This window comes from Nerophis lumbriciformis, linkage group LG25, assembly GCF_033978685.3.
Source record: "Nerophis lumbriciformis linkage group LG25, RoL_Nlum_v2.1, whole genome shotgun sequence".
Taxonomy (NCBI): Eukaryota; Metazoa; Chordata; class Actinopteri; order Syngnathiformes; family Syngnathidae; genus Nerophis; species Nerophis lumbriciformis.
In genome coordinates, this window is record NC_084572.2 from 32,536,803 (window position 1) to 32,556,631 (window position 19,829).

The 19,829-nt window shown below is 33.7% G+C and overlaps 1 protein-coding gene across 2 annotated transcripts in view; it reads right to left on the reverse strand.

The window, feature by feature from the left end:
* LOC133621837 (synaptogyrin-1-like) overlaps positions 1–19,829 on the reverse strand; it is a 61,909-nt gene that overhangs the window by 6,441 nt on the left and 35,639 nt on the right. Inside the window, exons 2-4 of one of the 2 annotated variants that reach the window (XM_061984232.1) lie at positions 8,582–8,819; positions 5,944–6,089; positions 3,522–3,711 (exon numbers count right to left, since the gene is read on the reverse strand). In XM_061984232.1, the coding sequence (XP_061840216.1) occupies positions 3,607–3,711; positions 5,944–6,089; positions 8,582–8,819 (489 nt within the window). In that variant the 3' untranslated portion in view covers positions 3,522–3,606. Of the gene's footprint in view, positions 1–3,521; positions 3,712–5,943; positions 6,090–8,581; positions 8,820–19,829 lie in introns of those variants that run through there. The other variant, XM_061984231.1, reaches the window with a different exon arrangement.

A 19,829-nucleotide genomic window follows, 5' to 3' on the forward strand; every position in this document is an offset into this window, starting at 1 on the left:
GAATGAAGAAGGAAAGAAAAGAAGGAAGGAAGAAAGGAAGATAAGACAGAAGGAAGGAAGACAGGACGAAAGGAATGACGAAGGAAGGAAGAGAGGTAGGGAGTGAGGTAGGAAGAAGAGAAGGAAGGAAGAAAGAAAGGAAGGTAGGACAGAAGTAGGAAGGAAGGAAGGAAGAAAGGAACGGGGGTATGAAGCGAGGAAGAAAGGGAGGAAGGAAGGAAGGAAAGAAGGGAAGAGAGAGGGAAGGAAGGAAGGGTGGAAGGAAGAAAGAAAGAAAGAAAGAAAGAAAGAAAAATAAAGAAAAATAAAAAGAAAGAAAGGAAAGAAGGACAGAAGGACACAAAGAAAATAATGAAGGAAGGAAGAAGGAAAGAAAAGAAGGAAGGAAGGAAGGAAGGAAGGAAGGAAGGAAGATAAGACAGAAGGAAGGAAGAAAGGACAAAAAGAATGAAGAAGGAAGAAAGGAAGGGAGGGAGGGAGGCAGGGAGGGAGATAGGTGGGAAGAAAGGTAGAATGGAAGTAGGAAGAAAGGAAGGAAGGAAGGGAGGGAGGGAGGAGATAGGAAGGAAAGAAGGAAGGTAGGAGGGAAGGAGGGAAGGAAGGAAAGAAAAAAGGAAAGGGGATAGGAAAGAGGGAAGGAAGGAAGGAAGGAAGGAAGGAAGGAAGGAAGGGAGGTAAAAAGGACTGGAGGAAGGAAGGAAGGGAGGTAGGAAGGAAGAAAGGGAAGGAAGAAAGGGCGGAAGGAAGAAAGGGAGGGAGGAAAAAAGGAAGGAAAGAAGGAAGAAAGGTGGAAAGGAAGAAGGAAGAAGGAAGGAAGGAAAGGAGGTAGGAAGTAAGGAAAATAAGGAAGGGAAGTAAGGAAAGAAGGAAGGAAAGGAGGGAGGGAGGAGGGGGGTCGTAGGAAGGAAAGAAGGGAGATAGGAAGAAGGGAAGGAAGAAAGGGAGGTACAAAGGACGGGAGGAATGAAAGAAGGGAGGTAGGAAGGAAGAAAGGGAAGGAAGAAAGGGTGGAAGGAAGGAAGGGAGGTAGGAAGAAAGGATGGAAAAAAGGAAGAAAGGTGGAAAGGAAGAGGGAATGAAGGAAAGGAGGCAGGAAGGAAAAGAAGGAAGGAAGAAAGAAGGGAAGGAAAGAAGGGAGGAGGAAAGAAAAGAAGAAAGGGAAGGAAGAAGAAAAGAAAAGAAGGAAGGAAGAAAGGAGAGAAGGAAAAAAAGAAGAAAGGAAGGAAGGAAGAGAGAGTAAGTGTGTATGATTTGTGTAATGCCTCAGGACATCAATTTTTATTGCCATTTAAGGCCTTCATTTGTACTAAATTACATGTAATGCTTTTTATTGAGCTGCTGAAACCATGCAGGAAAAAGCTGAAAATAATAAACATTTTCAGATCTAAATATGTGGAGGACATTTTGATATATTTGTATTTTATTTAATTTAAAAAAAAGCTACAAACAGACATTATATATTTAAACTTAGTGCCAGCTTTGTGTTATAAATGACAAACTGTATTATTATTAGCATCAACATTTCCGATTTTGCTATTTTCTTTTTTTTCGTACATTTTTACTGGTGTTTTTTTCAAAATGTCCACAGGAAGCACACGACTTGAGTCCAAGCTCTCATTGGTTGAAATATGTGTCCCAATACTTTTGTCCACATGAGGCAGTCAGCTGGTGACATCATATTAATCCAAATTAGAGGCCAAACGTGTCTTTTGGAAAACTATATTTGGGGGTAGAGACGATCACATGAAGTCTGACATGAAGTTTCTAATAAAATACATTATAGAGTTGATAATGATGCCAAAATAGGACAAGATGAAAATGCTTAATATAATTGGGGATGGGTACCATTTACATTTAAACCGATACATTACCGATTCCCGGTACCTGCGAATCGATACCTGTAGCGTACTCAACAGTAGCAATTTCAATTAATACATTTATTGAATAAAAATCATTTATTATATGTTTGTTGTCCAACGATTAAGTAGCTTTTAGCAGGAAGCTGAATGTGTTATGTTGCGCCCTACAAAGTGTTTGTACTGTAAATGTTTATAAATACACGCACATTCCTCTTTTTTATTTTCATTACATTTTTATTCTTAAAGTAATTGCCCATTTTTGAGCCCTCCTTAAATTACCTGACTGAAAGCTATTGAGTCTGTTGTGGTGATCCGGATCTTTCTCTCCGTTTAATGTTCTTTGTATGTACTTCAATATGCAGAAATTAGCCTTTGTCTAAAACCTGACATATTTACATACATATGTATATATATATATATATATATACACAAAAATATATACATATATGTATATACAAATATATATATATATATATATATATACCAATATACATATATATATATATATATTTTTTTTTACAAATATATATATATACACAAATATGTGTATATATGTGTGTATATACTGTATGTATATATGTGTATGTATGTATACACAAAAATATATACATATATGTATATACAAATATATATACACAAATTTTTACAAATATATACATATATACACATATATATATGTATATATGTATACCCAAAAATATAAACATATATGTATATACCAATATATATACACAAATTTGTACAAATATATACATATATACAAATATATATGTATATATGTGTGTATATACTGTGTATGTGTGTATATATGTGCGTATATATGTATATAACATGTATATATATATACATATGTGTATATATATGTATATATACATGTATATATATACATATGTGTATCTCTCTCTCTCTATATATATATATATATACAAATATATATGTATATATGTGTGTATATACTGTATGTATATATGTATATATACATGTACAGTATATATGTATATATATACATATGTGTATATATCTCTCTCTCTCTCTCTCTCTCTCTCTCTCTCTATATATATATATTTGTGTATATATATGTGTGTATATACATATATATGTATATATACACATTAATACACATATACTGTATGTGTATATATGTATGTTCTATAATATGTGCTGCCCCTATTTTAAATAAATAATAATAATAATATAATGTAATAATTTTATCCATCAGCTGTTTGATTGTAACAGTCATCTTAGTTGTAGTTTTCGCCACTAAGTTTGGAGGTGTTGAAATCGCCATGTAAAATCGCTAATGCTAATCGTAGCCTGTCTATGGCAAATCCAATGTAAATTAGCATCAAGCTTGCACATTTTGGAAGAGTGGAGCCTTACTTTATGTTCGAGCGTTCCCTACCAAGCAGAGTTGCTTTGTTAGTGTTGAAAATGGCAACATTGATTGACTGATTGTCTACTTTACCATGAATTGATTAACGTAAACAAGTTGAAAAACATATTCGGGTGTTACCATTTAGTTGTGAATTGTACGGAATATGTACTGTACTGTGCAATCTACTAATAAAAGTTCAATACCCAGAATTTGGTGGGTGGCTATAAAAGTACAGAATTGGGTACCCATCCCTAAATATAATACGATCGTGGAAGAAAAAGCCCCCCCCCCCCCAAAAAAGTGATAAAATACTCAAAAACCTGAGAACTCTCTTTCGAAATTAAAAATGGAAGCAAAAAAAGAAAAGCAGCATCAGATAAGCGGCGGTTGATGAGGCTGCGGCGGGAACAGCTTGATGTATTCCTCCTCAAACGACACGTTCTTGAACTTCTCCATGGAGAACAGAGCCTGGGCGCCCTGTCGGAACAACATCCACGTCACACCCATGCTCCAACATCCACCCATTACGGTGGAACCCCCATTTCCCTGCCTAATTGGTTCTTGAACAGGGTTCGTAAATAGCAAAGTCCACCAAAGTCTCCGCCGCTCCCAGTCTGTGGAACGCTCTCCCTGACCACCTGAGGGCACCACAGACTGTGGATGCTTTTAAAAAAGTCTTAAAACCCCTTTTTTTTTTTTAACTTTTTTTTTTTAGATATATGCATACTAGTTTTAGCTATTTGGCTGTTCTAGTTTTTATTATTATTATTTTTTTTAAATATCTTTTTATTTGTATTTTTTTTAATACACTGCAGCACTTTGAGGTTGTTTACTCAATGTAAAGTGCTTTTTACAAATAAAATCTATTATTATTATTATTGTATATTGAAGCGTACTTCCCCATAAGGAACACTGTACATGTGAATAATTGGTTCCATATTCTATTAAAAGCTTCTCCATTCTGAACACAATATAACGCACTTTACAGTAAACGGATCGACTTTCTACTTAACAATAGAGATGTCCGATAATGGCTTTTTTGCCGATGTCCGATATTCCGATATTGTCCAACCTTTAATTACCAATTCCGATATCAACCGATACCGATATATACAGTCGTGGAATTAACACATTATTATGCCTAATTTTGTTGTGATGCCCCGCTGGATGCATTAAACAATGTAACAAGGTTTTCCAAAATAAATCAACTCAAGTTATGGAAAAAAAAATGTCAACATGGCACTGCCATATTTATTATTGAAGTCACAAAGTGCATTATTTTTTTTTAACATGCCTCAAAACAGCAGCTTGGAATTTGGGACATGCTCTCCCTAAGAGAGCATGAGGAGGTTGAGGTGGGCGGAGTTTCGGTAGGGGGTAGCAGGGGGTGTATATTGTAGCGTCCCGGAAGAGTTAGTGCTGCAAGAGCTTCTGGGTATTTGTTCTGTTGTGTTTATGTTGTGTTACGGCGTGGATGTTCTTCCGAAATGTGTTTGTCATTCTTGTTTGGTGTGGGTTCACAGTGTGGCGCATATTTGTAACAGTGTTAAAGTTGTTTATACGGCCACCCTCAGTGTGACCTGTATGGCTGTTGACCAAGTATGTATTGCATTCACTTGTGTGCGTGAAAAGCCGTAGGGATTATGTGATTGGGCCGGCACGCAAAGGCAGTGCCTTTAAGGTTTATTGGCGCTCTGTACTTCTCCCTACGTCCGTGTACACAGCGGCGTTTTAAAAAGTCATACATTTTACTTTTTGAAACCGATACCGATAATTTCCGATATTACATTTTAAAGCATTTATCGGCCGGTAATATCGGCAGTCCGATATTATCGGACATCTCTAGTAAAAACGCTACGACAGACCGCCTTAAAAAACGGAATGGAATTTTTTTATTTTTTTTACTGAATGAGGCACCCAGAATGTACATGAAAATAAAGAATTTGGGATTTACAATATTAACTATGACCGATAAAACACTGAATATTGACAACATATGAACGTCGCACCCCCTCTCCATCTACATATTTCACAATCAAACGCAAACGCAACAAAAATGAAACAAACATAACGAAATATGTGCACGAAGGGTAAAAAAAAAAAAAACTGACCAAGTATGCATTATATTCACTTGTGTGTGTGAAAAGCCGTAGATATCATGTGATTAGGCCGGCACGCAAAGGCAGTGCCTTTAAGGTTTGAATGAATGATGGGTTCCCACTTCTCTGTGAGCGCTTTGAGTATCTAATAATAGAGAAGCGCGATATAAAATTTAATCCATTATTATTATTATTATTATTGGCGCTCTGTACTTCTCCCTACGTCCGTGTACCACTCCGTACAGCGGCGTTTTAAAAAGTCATACATTTTACTTTTTCAAATCGATACCGATAATTTCCGATATTACATTTTAAAGCATTTATCGGCCGATAATATCGGCAGCCCGATATTATCGGACATCTCTACTTAACAACAACAACGCCAAAACATCAACAACGCCCAGCCGACACGTTGTCACTAGCCCTGTGGTGCACCCACAGTTTGAAACCACAAGACTCCTTAACTTTAACCCGCCAGATCGCCACAATGATCAGGGAAAACCCCCCCGCCCCCCCGACTTTCTGGAGAATGGCTCCTCCAACTTCACCAGGGATCCACAACGTGGAAGAAATGGGACTCTTTGGCGAACGTCGCGGGAAGGGAACTCACCCAAGTGAAGATGGAAAAGAAGGAGAAGGTGATGGCGGCCCGAGCGGCGTCCACGCCCTCCCTCAGCGGGTCGTCATCGTGGTCGGTCACCTGCCACTGATTGGCCAGGAAGCAGAAGCCCACAAACCACATGAAGGACCAGAAAGCTGCAGACAGGAAGAGACCATAAATATGGAATGAATAATAAGACGTTGGACAAAGACCACTTCTTACTAAATATGGATGTTGATGCGTCATCCATGTTGCTGCTACTTGATGATCATAACTTCCTACTAGAACGCATCAAATCACGTGTATATTGAGGCTATTGTCATATATATCTGATTTATGAAACCTAAAAACCTCCAAAGTTTGCGAATAAATAGATATGATCACTGTGTAGGATGGGAAGCAACATGAAGGTGTTCTGTTTCTTTCATGTATTGTAATCAACAGAAAGATATAGTCTTGACCCGAGATCTACAAAGCGAAGAGGAAGCAGGACCTGACTCCCCTCCAGGGACCTCTTCTTTGAACTGTTTTACGACCTTTTCTTTGAACTGTTTTTAATCAAAGGCGATGGCTGTTTACGACCCCCCTCCCTTAGAAACAGCTGTTGCCGTGCAATTAAGGAAAGTCCAAATAAAAGTGAAGTGAAGTGAATTATATTTATATAGCGCTTTTCTCTAGTGACTCAAAGCGCTTTACATAGTGAAAACCCAATATCTAAGTTACATTTAAACCAGTGTGGGTGGCACTGGGAGCAGGTGGGTAAAGTGTCTTGCCCAAGGACACAACGGCAGTGACTTGGATGGCGGAAGCGGGGATCGAACCTGCAACCCTCAGGTTGATGGCACGGACACTCTACCAACCGAGCTATACCGCCCCAAAAAAAGAGGAGGCGTAAAATCTTTCGTCAGGAGCGTGATGGAGACTGTACAAAGAGTCTTTCCTCAATTGAGCCAAATTTATAATTCTGTCTCGGTTTGATTCCTTGCTCCTTGTCTTGTTTAATAGATGTCATCAGTGTTTGAACCTGACAGCAACTTGATGACATACTTGCAAATCATGATATAATGTTGCAATAAAAAAATACATATGATTAATATGTATTAATACAGGCAAAAATACCAAAAATTGGTACCGATATAGCTTCCCAGGCATGGGGAATTGGTACCGTATCGTTTCAACTATGGACGGTGCCATCCATAGAAATTGTTTGTACTAGCATCAGCTGCCAAACATGCTAACAACATCAAGCATCACCGGACTTGAGTCCTCCTCACCCCACGGCCCCCACCCCACTTTACACCCGCATCAGAGGAACCACAGATCCCTTCTGTCAGAATAATTGTATCTAAGTTATCACAAAACTTTGTGTTACATTGAGTTCAGCTCGCCCGGCGAGAAGACAAAAGCTGTCTTTGATCCTACCAAGAAGGCTTGTAAAACTCCACTGTGTAGGATGGGAAGCAACATGAGGGTGTTCTGTTTCTTTCATGTATTGTAATCAACAGAAAGATTTTGTCTTGACCCGAGATCTACTAAGCGAAGAGGAAGCAGGACCTGACTCCCCTCCAGGGACCTCTTCTTTGAACTGTTTTACGACCTTTTCTTTGAACTATTGTACTCAAAGGCGATGGCTGTTTACGACCCCCGTCCCTTAGAAACAGCTGTTGCCATGCAATCAGGGAAAGTCCAAATAAAAGAGGAGGCGTACAATCTTTCGTCAGGAGCGTGATGGAGACTGTGCAAAGAGTACAGTCCAGACGTCTTTCCTCAATTGAGCCAAATTTTTTATTCTGTCTCGGTTTGATTCCTTGCTTCTTGTCTTGTTTAATAGATGTCATCAGTGTTTTGAACCTGACAGCAACTTGATACTTGCAAATCATGATATAATGTTGCAATCAAAAATAGATCTGATTAATATGTATTAATACAGGCAAAAATACCAAAAATTGGTACCGATATAGCTTCCCAGGCACGGGGAATTGGTACCGTATCGTTTCAACTATGGACGGTGCCATCCATAGAAATTGTTTGTACTAGCATCAGCTGCCAAACATGCTAACAACATCAAGCATCACCGGACTTGAGTCCTCCTCACCCCACGGCCCCCACCCCACTTTACACCCGCATCGGAGGAACCACAGATCCCTTCTGTCAGAATAATTGTATCTAAGTTATCACAAAACTTTGTGTTACATTGAGTTCAGCTCGCCCGGCGAGAAGACAAAAGCTGTCTTTGATCCTACCAAGAAGAAGGCTTGTAAAACTCCACTGTGTAGGATGGGAAGCAACATGAGGGTGTTCTGTTTCTTTCATGTATTGTAATCAACAGAAAGATTTTGTCTTGACCCGAGATCTACAAAGCGAAGAGGAAGCAGGACCAGACTCCCCTCCAGGCAACCTTTTCTTTGAACTGTTTAAGACCTTTTCTTTGAACCAACCTTTTCTTTGAACTGTTTTACGACCTTTTCTTTGAACTGTTTTTAATGAAAGGCGATGGCTATTTACGACCCCCCTCCCTTAGAAACAGCTGTTGCCGTGTAATCAGGGAAAGTCTGTAGTTCTATGTGGAGACATGTGATGTGTAGGTCAACATCAGGACCAGTAGATCCTGTAGTTCCATGTGAAGACATGTGTTGTGGACCAGTACCTGACACTCCGATGTCGGCCAGCACCGCCTTCTTGCGGTCCTTGACGCTGCTGATCTGCGGGAAGTAGATGTCCAGGGCCAGGAGGGCCACGCAGCACAGGAAGGCCATGGAGCCCATGAAGACGCCGTAGTTGCAGGCGCTCTGGTTGCGGTTGAAGATGCAGAACTCCTCCACCTCGTTGGGACGGTTGATGTAGCCCTCGTTGGCGATGCAGCCGAAGATGACGATGGAGAAGAGCTGCGGACGAAGGACAGCGGAGGATGAAGTCTGGACGCGAGGACTTTTACTGCAACGCACCAATGATCTCCAACCAAGCAAACTCATGAAACCTGAATGGTTTTTGCCTCACTTGAAGTGAAGAATGCACTACAGACCTATAAGACCTGACAAGTCCAAAAGACATGATACAGTACTCTCTGCTCACACATGGTTGTTTGAGCACAATGCAGCTGGGCCTGGTTAGTCCCACTCCTTAATGCATCAATCACACGCAGGATTCTTACAGGTATGAGACAGAAATACAACATTACCGACTGTAATTGCTGTTGGATTGTCTAGAACTACGAAGACATGTCATATTCCATAAAATGTCTATAAAAACATGTCATATTCCATTAAATGTCTATAAAAACATGTCGTATTTTATAACATGTCATATTCTATAACATTTCTATAAAACATGCCATATTTCATAACATGTCTATAAAAACATTTCATATTTCATTAAATGTCTATGAAGACATGTCAACATGTCTAAAGAAGACACGTAATATTTCATAAAATGTCTATGAAAACGTGTCATTTCATAACATAAATCATAAAATATTTGATAAAATGTCTATAAAACATGTCATATCTTATCAAATGTCAATAAAAACATGTCATTTTTCATAACATGTCTATAGAAACATGTCATATTTCATAAAATGTCTATAAAAACATGTCATATTTCATAAAATGTCTATAAAAACATGTCATATTTCATAAAATGTCTATAGAAACATGTCATATTTATTAATAAAGTGTCTATAAAGACATGTCATATTTCATAAAATGTCTATGAAAACGTGTCATTTCATAACATGTCTATAAATCAAAACATATTTGATAAAATGTCTATAAAACATGTCATATCTTATCAAATGTCTATAAAAACATGTCATATTTCATAAAATGTCTATTTTGTTTATTGTTATATTTGTATTCTCATTGTTGCTTTTTATTTTTATTCTTATTGTAATATTTTTCTATTTTGTTTCCATTTATACCCCCATTATTTACTTTTTACTTTTTAAATTCGATCTCAATTCTGTACACTACTGCTGGAATTTTAATTTTCCTGAGGGAACTCTCCTGAAGGAATCAATAAAGTACTATCTATCTATCTGTCTATCTATCTATCTATCTATCTATCTATCTAAAAACATGTCATGTGTCATAAAATGTCAATAAAAACATGTCATTTTTCATAAAATGTCAATAAAACATGTCATAAAATGTCTTTAGAAACATGTCATATATGATAAAATGTCTATAAATCATGACATATTTCATAAAATGTCAATACAAACATGTCATATTTGATTAAATGTCTATAAAACCATTTCATATTTCATTAAATGTCTTTGAAGACATGTCAACATGTCTTTATATTTCATAAAATGTCTATGAAAACGTGTCATTTCATAAAATGTCTATAAATCATAACATATTTGATAAAATGTCTATAAAAACATGTCATATCTTATCAAATGTCTATACAAACATGTCCTATTTCATAACATGTCAATAAAAACATGTCATTTTTCATAAAATGTCAATAAAAACATGTCATATTTCATAAAACGTCAATAAAAATATGTCCTATTTCATAAAGTGTCTATGAAGACATGTCATATTTAATAAAATGTTTATGGAGACATTTCATATTTCATAAAATGTCTATGAAAATGTGTAATTTCACAAAATGTCTATAAATCATGTCATATTTTATCAAATGTCTATAAAACATGTCATATTTCATAAAATGTCTATTAAAACATTTCATATACTAATAAAATGTCAATAAAAATATGTCATAAAATGTCAATAAAAACATGTCATATTTCATAAAATGTCTATAAAACATCTAATTTTTCATAAAATGTCTATAAAACATGTCATATCTTATCAAATGTCAATAAAAACATTTCATTTTTCATAAAATGTCTATAAAAACATGTCATATTTCATAAAATGTCTATAAAAACATGTCATATTTCAAAAAATGTCTATAGAAACATGTCATATTTAATAAAGTGTCTATAAAGACATGTCATATTTCATAAAATGTCTATGAAAACGTGTCATTTCATAACATGTCTATAAATCATAACATATTTGATAAAATGTCTATAAAACATGTCATATCTTATCAAATGTCTATAAAAACATGTCATATTTCATAAAATGTCCATTTTGTTTACTGTTATATTTTTATTTTCATTGTTGCTTTTTATTTTTATTCTTTTTGTAATATTTTTCTATTTTGTTTACTTTTTACTTTTTAAATTCGATCTCAATTCTGTACACTAGTGCTGGAATTTTAATTTTCCTGAGGGAACTCTCCTGAAGGAATAAATAAAGTACTATCTATCTATCTATCTATCTATCTATCTATCTATCTATCTATCTATCTATCTAAAAACATGTCATGTGTCATAAAATGTCAATAAAAACATGTCATTTTTCATAAAATGTCAATAAAACATGTCATAAAATGTCTATAGAAACATGTCATATATGATAAAATGTCTATAAATCATGACATATTTCCTAAAATGTCAATAAAAACATGTCATATTTGACTACATTTCTATAAATCATGACATATTTCATAAAATGTCAATAAAAACATGTCATATTTGATTAAATGTCTATAAATCATGACATATTTCATAAAATGTCAATAAAAACATGTCATATTTGATTAAATGTCTATAAAAACATTTCATATTTCATTAAATGTCTTTGAAGACATGTCAACATGTCTTTATATTTCATAAAATGTCTATGAAAACGTGTCATTTCATAAAATGTCTATAAATCATAACATATTTGATAAAATGTCTATAAAAACATGTCATATCTTATCAAATGTCTATACAAACATGTCCTATTTCATAACATGTCAATAAAAACATGTCATTTTTCATAAAATGTCAATAAAAACATGTCATATTTCATAAAACGTCTATAAAAATATGTACTATTTCATGAAGTGTCTATGAAGACATGTCATATTTAATAAAATGTTTATGGAGACATTTCATATTTCATAAAATGTCTATGAAAATGTGTAATTTCACAAAATGTCTATAAATCATGTCATATTTTATCAAATGTCTATAAAACATGTCATATTTCATAAAATGTCTATTAAAACATTTCATATACTAATAAAATGTCAATAAAAATATGTCATAAAATGTCAATAAAAACATGTCATATTTCATAAAATGTCTATAAAACATCTAATTTTTCATAAAATGTCTATAAAACATGTCATATCTTATCAAATGTCAATAAAAACATTTCATTTTTCATAAAATGTCTATAGAAACATGTCATATTTCATAAAATGTCTATAAAAACATGTCATATTTCATAAAATGTCTATAAAAACATGTCATATTTCAAAAAATGTCTATAGAACATGTCATATTTAATAAAGTGTCTATAAAGACATGTCATATTTCATAAAATGTCTATGAAAACGTGTCATTTCATAACATGTCTATAAATCACAACATATTTGATAAAATGTCTATAAAACATGTCATATCTTATCAAATGTCTATAAAAACATGTCATATTTCATAAAATGTCCATTTTGTTTACTGTTATATTTTTATTCTCATTGTTGCTTTTTATTTTTATTCTTTTTGTAATATTTTTCCATTTTGTTTACTTTTTACTTTTTAAATTCGATCTCAATTCTGTACACTAGTGCTGGAATTTTAATTTTCCTGAGGGAACTCTCCTGAAGGAATAAATAAAGTACTATCTATCTATCTATCTATCTATCTATCTATCTATCTATCTATCTATCTATCTATCTATCTATCTATCTATCTATCTATCTAAAAACATGTCATGTGTCATAAAATGTCAATAAAAACATGTCATTTTTCATAAAATGTCAATAAAACATGTCATAAAATGTCTATAGAAACATGTCATATATGATAAAATGTCTATAAATCATGACATATTTCATAAAATGTCAATACAAACATGTCATATTTGATTAAATGTCTATAAAACCATTTCATATTTCATTAAATGTCTTTGAAGACATGTCAACATGTCTTTATATTTCATAAAATGTCTATGAAAACGTGTCATTTCATAAAATGTCTATAAATCATAACATATTTGATAAAATGTCTATAAAAACATGTCATATCTTATCAAATGTCTGTACAAACATGTCCTATTTCATAACATGTCAATAAAAACATGTCATTTTTCATAAAATGTCAATAAAAACATGTCATATTTCACAAAACGTCTATAAAAATATGTCCTATTTCATAAAGTGTCTATGAAGACATGTCATATTTAATAAAATGTTTATGGAGACATTTCATATTTCATAAAATGTCTATGAAAATGTGTAATTTCACAAAATGTCTATAAATCATGTCATATTTTATCAAATGTCTATAAAACATGTCATATTTCATAAAATGTATATTAAAACATTTCATATACTAATAAAATGTCAATAAAAATATGTCATAAAATGTCAATAAAAACATGTCATATTTCATAAAATGTCTATAAAACATCTAATTTTTCATAAAATGTCTATAAAACATGTCATATCTTATCAAATGTCAATAAAAACATTTCATTTTTCATAAAATGTCTATAGAAACATGTTATATTTCATAAAATGTCTATAAAAACATGTCATATTTCATAAAATGTCTATAAAAACATGTCATATTTCAAAAAATGTCTATAGAAACATGTCATATTTATTAATAAAGTGTCTATAAAGACATGTCATATTTCATAAAATGTCTATGAAAACGTGTCATTTCATAACATGTCTATAAATCAAAACATATTTGATAAATTGTCTATAAAACATGTCATATCTTATCAAATGTCTATAAAAACATGTCATATTTCATAAAATGTCTATTTTGTTTATTGTTATATTTGTATTCTCATTGTTGCTTTTTATTTTTATTCTTATTGTAATATTTTTCTATTTTGTTTCCATTTATACCCCCATTATTTACTTTTTACTTTTTAAATTCGATCTCAATTCTGTACACTACTGCTGGAATTTTAATTTTCCTAAGGGAACTCTCCTGAAGGAATCAATAAAGTACTATCTATCTATCTATCTATCTAAAAACATGTCATGTGTCATAAAATGTCAATAAAAACATGTCATTTTTCATAAAATGCCAATAAAACATGTCATAAAATGTCTATAGAAACATGTCATATATGATAAAATGTCTATAAATCATGACATATTTCATAAAATGTCAATAAAAACATGTCATATTTGATTAAATGTCTATAAAAACATTTCATATTTCATTAAATGTCTTTGAAGACATGTCAACATGTCTTTATATTTCATAAAATGTCTATGAAAACGTGTCATTTCATAAAAGGTCTATAAATCATAACATATTTGATAAAATGTCTATGAAAACGTGTCATTTCATAAAATGTCTATAAATCATAACATATTTGATAAAATGTCTATAAAAATATGTCCTATTTCATAAAATGTCTATGAAGACATGTCATATTTAATCAAATGTTTATGGAGACATTTCATATTTCATAAAATGTCTATGAAAATGTGTAATTTCACAAAATGTCTATAAATCATGTCATATTTTATCAAATGTCTATAAAACATGTCATATTTCATAAAATGTCTATTAAAACATTTCATATACTAATAAAATGTCAATAGAAATTTGTCATAAAATGTCAATAAAAACATGTCATATTTCATAAAATGTCTATAAAACATCTAATTTTTCATAAAATGTATATGAAGACATGTCATATTTCATAAAAAGTCTATACAAACATTTCATATACTAATAAAAAGTCAATAAAACATGTCATATGTCTTAAAATGTCAATAAAAACCTTTCATATTTCATAAAATGTATATAAAAACATGTCATATTTCCTAAAATGTCAATAAAAAGGTGTCATTTGTGATGAAATGCGTTGTTGTGTGCGTGTGCATGAGAAGGAAGATGAGTGGATGTTTGATGCTTCCACTCTGCTGTGATGTCCTGTCAGTGTTTGCTGGAGGGCGAGCACAAACACACGCAGGGCCACAAAATGGAGTCAACAGCAAGAGACGGTTGCTAGGATACCGCCTCACCTCACTGCGGGAAGGAGGCGAGCGTACGATCAGGAAACATCTACATCTACATCTACATCTACATCTACATCTACATCTACATCTACATCTCCTCCTGGGGAACTTGTAATGGAACTATGGTGGCGTGAGAATATTACACACACATTTATGTCAGTGCGCTCCCCACGTTTACATAGCCAACCGTAATGCAATCGCTCCTCCGCAGTAACATTCCACACACTTTTAGTGTAGAAGGCATTCAAAACACTACAATTTAGTGCAAAGTAAGAGACATCATCGAATTAGTGCAATCGCTCCTCCACAGTAAAATTTCACATACTTTCAGAACAGAAAGCATTTGAAGACTTTAAACTAATCCACTAAATCCAAATCAAGGTGTGCCCTTTAATTAATGCGATCACTCCTCCACAGTTAAATTTCAAGTACTGTCGGAATAAAAAGCAAGTTGCACTCCAACTTAAGCCACAAAGTCAACAGAAAGATGTATGATGCAACGCATGCAATCGCTCCTCCACATAAACATTTCACATACTTTCAGAATAAAAAGCAGTAATGATTTAAAATTATGCCACATTTTAAAAAAAGTAGTATTTTGCGATTAATGCGATTGCTCCTCTACAGTTACATTTTACATACTTTAGAATATAAATTGTATTTGATAAAAAAAGATAATTTAAAGATTTTAAACTGATCCTAAAAACCTAAATCAACACATACCATTTATTTAATGCGATCACTCCTCCACAGTTACACACTACTAGAATAGAAAGCAATAAAGACTTCAAATTACACCACAAAATCGAAATAAAATGCGTTTATTGTATTAATTTTAAAATCGAAAGCATCTAAAAACCTTTAAACAAAAACGGAAAAAAGTAAAAATACCATTTAAATCATGCAATTGCTCCTCTACAGATATATTTTCACATATGTTCATAATAAAAAAGTAATTAAGCCACGAAATCACGATAAAGATCTAATATGCGATTAATGTGATCGCTCCTCCACAATTACATTTCGCATACTTTAATAATAAAAAGCATTTAAAGACTTAAACTATTCAACAGGGTCTAAATAAAGACATGCTATTTAAATAATGCGATCACTCCTCCACAGTTACATTTCGCATACTTTCAAAACAGAAAGCATCTAAAAAAACTTCAAACAAAAACAAAGTCGAAGGGAAAAATACCATATGAACAATGCAATTGCTCCTCTACAGTTACATTTTCACATACTTTCATACTAAAAAAGGATAAAGACTACAACATAAGCCACAAAATCAAAATAAAGATCTACTATGTGTATAATGTGAGCGCTCCGCCACAGTTACATTTTGCATACTTTAATAAAAAGCATCTAAATACTTGACATTTTGCATTGAATTAGAATAGAAAGCAATAAAGACTACAAGATAAACCACAAAATCAAAACAAGTTTTAAGCGATTACATTTCACATACTTTTGGATTACAAATCATTTACTTTCATAATAAAAAAAGCATTTTAAGATTTAAACTGACTCACAAATTCTAAATAAAGACATGACATTTATTTAATGCGATCACTCCTCCACAGTTACATTTTGCATTCTTTAAAAATAGAAAGCATCTAAAAAACCTCAAACAAAAACACAAAGTCTAAAGGAAAAATACAATTTAAATAATGCAATCGCTCCTCTACAGTTATATTTTACATACTTTCATAATAAAAAGCAATAAAGACTACAAATTAATCCCAAAAAATCACAATAAAGGTGTATTATGCGATTAATGCGATCGCTCTTCCCCAGTTACATTTTACATACTTTCAAAATAAGAAGCATTTAGACTTGAAACTAATCCACAAGATCTAAATACATGCCATTTATTTAATGCGATCGCTCCTCCACAGTTACATTTTACGTACTTTCAGATTAGAAAACATTGACTTTTATATTAAAAAAACCATTTAAAGACTTTAAACTGATCCACAAAGTCTAAATAAAGACATGCCATTTATTTAATGCGATCGCTCCTCCACAGTTACATTTTGCATACTTTAAAAATAGAAAGCATCTAAAAAACTTCAAACAAAAACACAAAGTCTAAAGGAAAAATACCATTTAAATAATGCAATTGCTCCTCTACAGTTACATTTGACATACTTTCATAATAAAAAACAAGAAAGACTACAAATTAATCCACAAATCCACAATAAAGATGTATTCTGCGATTAATCCGATCGCTCTTCCCCAGTTACATTTGACATACCTTCAGAATAAGAAGCATTTATACTAGAAACTAATCCACACAATCTAAATACATACCATTTATTTAATGCGATCGCTCCTCCACAGTTACATTTCACGTACTTTTAGATTACAAAACATTTACTTTCATAATAAAAAAAAGCATTTAAAGACTTTAAACTGATCCATAAAGTCTAAATAAAGACATGCCATTTATTTAATGCGATCGCTTCTCCACAGTTACATTTCACGTACTTTAAGATTACAAAACATTTACTTTCATAATCAAAAAAGCATTTAAAGACTTTAAACTGATCCACAAAGTCTAAATAAAGACATGCCATTTATTTAATGCGATCGCTCCTCCACAGTTACATTTTGCATCAATTTATGCTCCCAACTTTGTGGGAAAAATATCTATATTCTCACATTTTCACGTGATGCACAGTAGTGGTAGAACAGCCACACGTCCCTGTGCTTGTGCCCTTGTAGTGTCGTTTACACAGCTGCGTGTGCGTCTTTGTGTCCTGAATGACAGCGACACAAAAGGACAAACACACAAAAATCTGCGGTGCTCATGAATGGAAACTTTTTCACACTTATCCTGTGTTAACGCTCACGGACGGGCTAACGTTCTTTGTTTTTGGACAGGCGGGGATGTGGAATAACAAAAAAGCAAGCATGCTAACATTAGCATGCGTCAAAGACTAGACTCTGATGTGTATGCCTGTAAAATTGGCCAAAAAGCTAACATACTAACATTAGCATGGGTCAAGGACCAAACTCTGAGGTGTATGCCTGTAAAATTGGCCAAAAAGCTAACATGCTAAAATTAGCATGGGTAAAGGACCAGAGTCTGAGGTGTATGCCTGTAAAATTGGCCAAAAAGTTAACATGCTAACATTAGCATGCGTCAAAGACTAGACTCTGATGTGTATGCCTGTAAAATTGGCCCAAAAGCTAACATGCTAACATTAGCTTGGGTTAAGGACCAGACTCTGAGGTGTATGCCTGTAAAATTGGCCAAAAAGCGAACATGCTAAAATTAGCATGGGTAAAGGACCAGACTCTGAGGTGTATGCCTGTAGAATTGGCCAAAAAGCTAACATGCTAACATTAGCATGCGTCAAAGCCTAGACTCTGAGGTTTATACCTGTAAAATTGTCTAAAAACCTAACATGCTAACATTAGCATGCGTCAAAGACTAGACTTTGAGGTGTATGCCTGTAAAATTGGCCAAAAAGTTAACATGCTAACATTAGCATGCGTCAAAGACTAGACTCTGATGTGTATGCCTGTAAAATTGGCCCAAAAGCTAACATGCTAACATTAGCTTGGGTTAAGGACCAGACTCTGATGTGTATGCCTGTAAAATTGGTCAAAAAGCTAACATGCTAACATTAGGATGGGTCAAGGACCAAACTCTGAGGTGTATGCCTGTAAAATTGGCCAAAAAGCTAACATGCTAAAATTAGCATGGGTAAAGGACCAGACTCTGAGGTAAAATTGGCCAAAAAGCTAACATGCTAACATTAGCATGCGTCAAAGACTAGACTCTGATGTGTATGCCTGTAAAATTGGCCCAAAAGCTAACATGCTAACATTAGCATGCGTCAAAGACTAGACTCTGATGTGTATACCTGTAAAATTGGCCAAAAAGCTAATATGCTAACATTAGCATGGGTCAAGGACCAAACTCTGAGGTGTATGCCTGTAAAATTGGCCAAAAAGCTAACATGCTAAAATAAGCATGGGTAAAGGACCAGACTCTGAGGTTTATGCCTGTAAAATTGGCCAAAAAGCTAACATACTAATATTAGCATGCGTCAAAGACTAGACTCTGATGTGTATGCCTGTAAAATTGGCCAAAAAGCTAACATGCTAAAATTACATTGGGTAAAGGACCAGACTCTGAGGTAAAATTGGCCAAAAAGCTAACATGCTAACATTAGCATGCGTCAAAGACTAGACTCTGATGTGTATGCCTGTAAAATTGGCCCAAAAGCTAACATGCTATCATTAGCATGGTTTAAGGACCAAACTCTGAGGTGTATGCATGTAAAATTGGCCAAAAAGCTAACATGCTAAAATTAGCATGGGTTAAGGACCAGACTCTGAGGTGTATGCCTGTAAAATTGGCCAAAAAGCGAACATGCTAAAATTAGCATGGATAAAGGACCAGACTCTGAGGTGTATGCCTGTAAAATTGGCCAAAAAGCTAACATGCTAAAATTAGCATGGGTAAAGGACCAGATTCTGAGGTTTATGTCTGTAAAATTGGCCAAAAAGCTAACATGCTAAAATTAGCATGGGTAAAGGACCAGACTCTGAGGTTTATGTCTGTAAAATTGGCCAAAAAGCTAACATGCTAACATTAGCATGCATCAAAGCCTAGACTCTGAGGTTTATACCTGTAAAATTGTCTAAAAACCTAACATGCTAACATTAGCATGCGTCAAAGACTAGACTTTGGGGTGTATGCCTGTAAAGTTGGCCAAAAAGCTAACATGCTAACATTAGCACGCGTCAAAGACCAGACTCTGATGGGTATGCCTGTAAAATTGGCAAAAAGCTAACATGCTAACATTAGCATGCGTCAA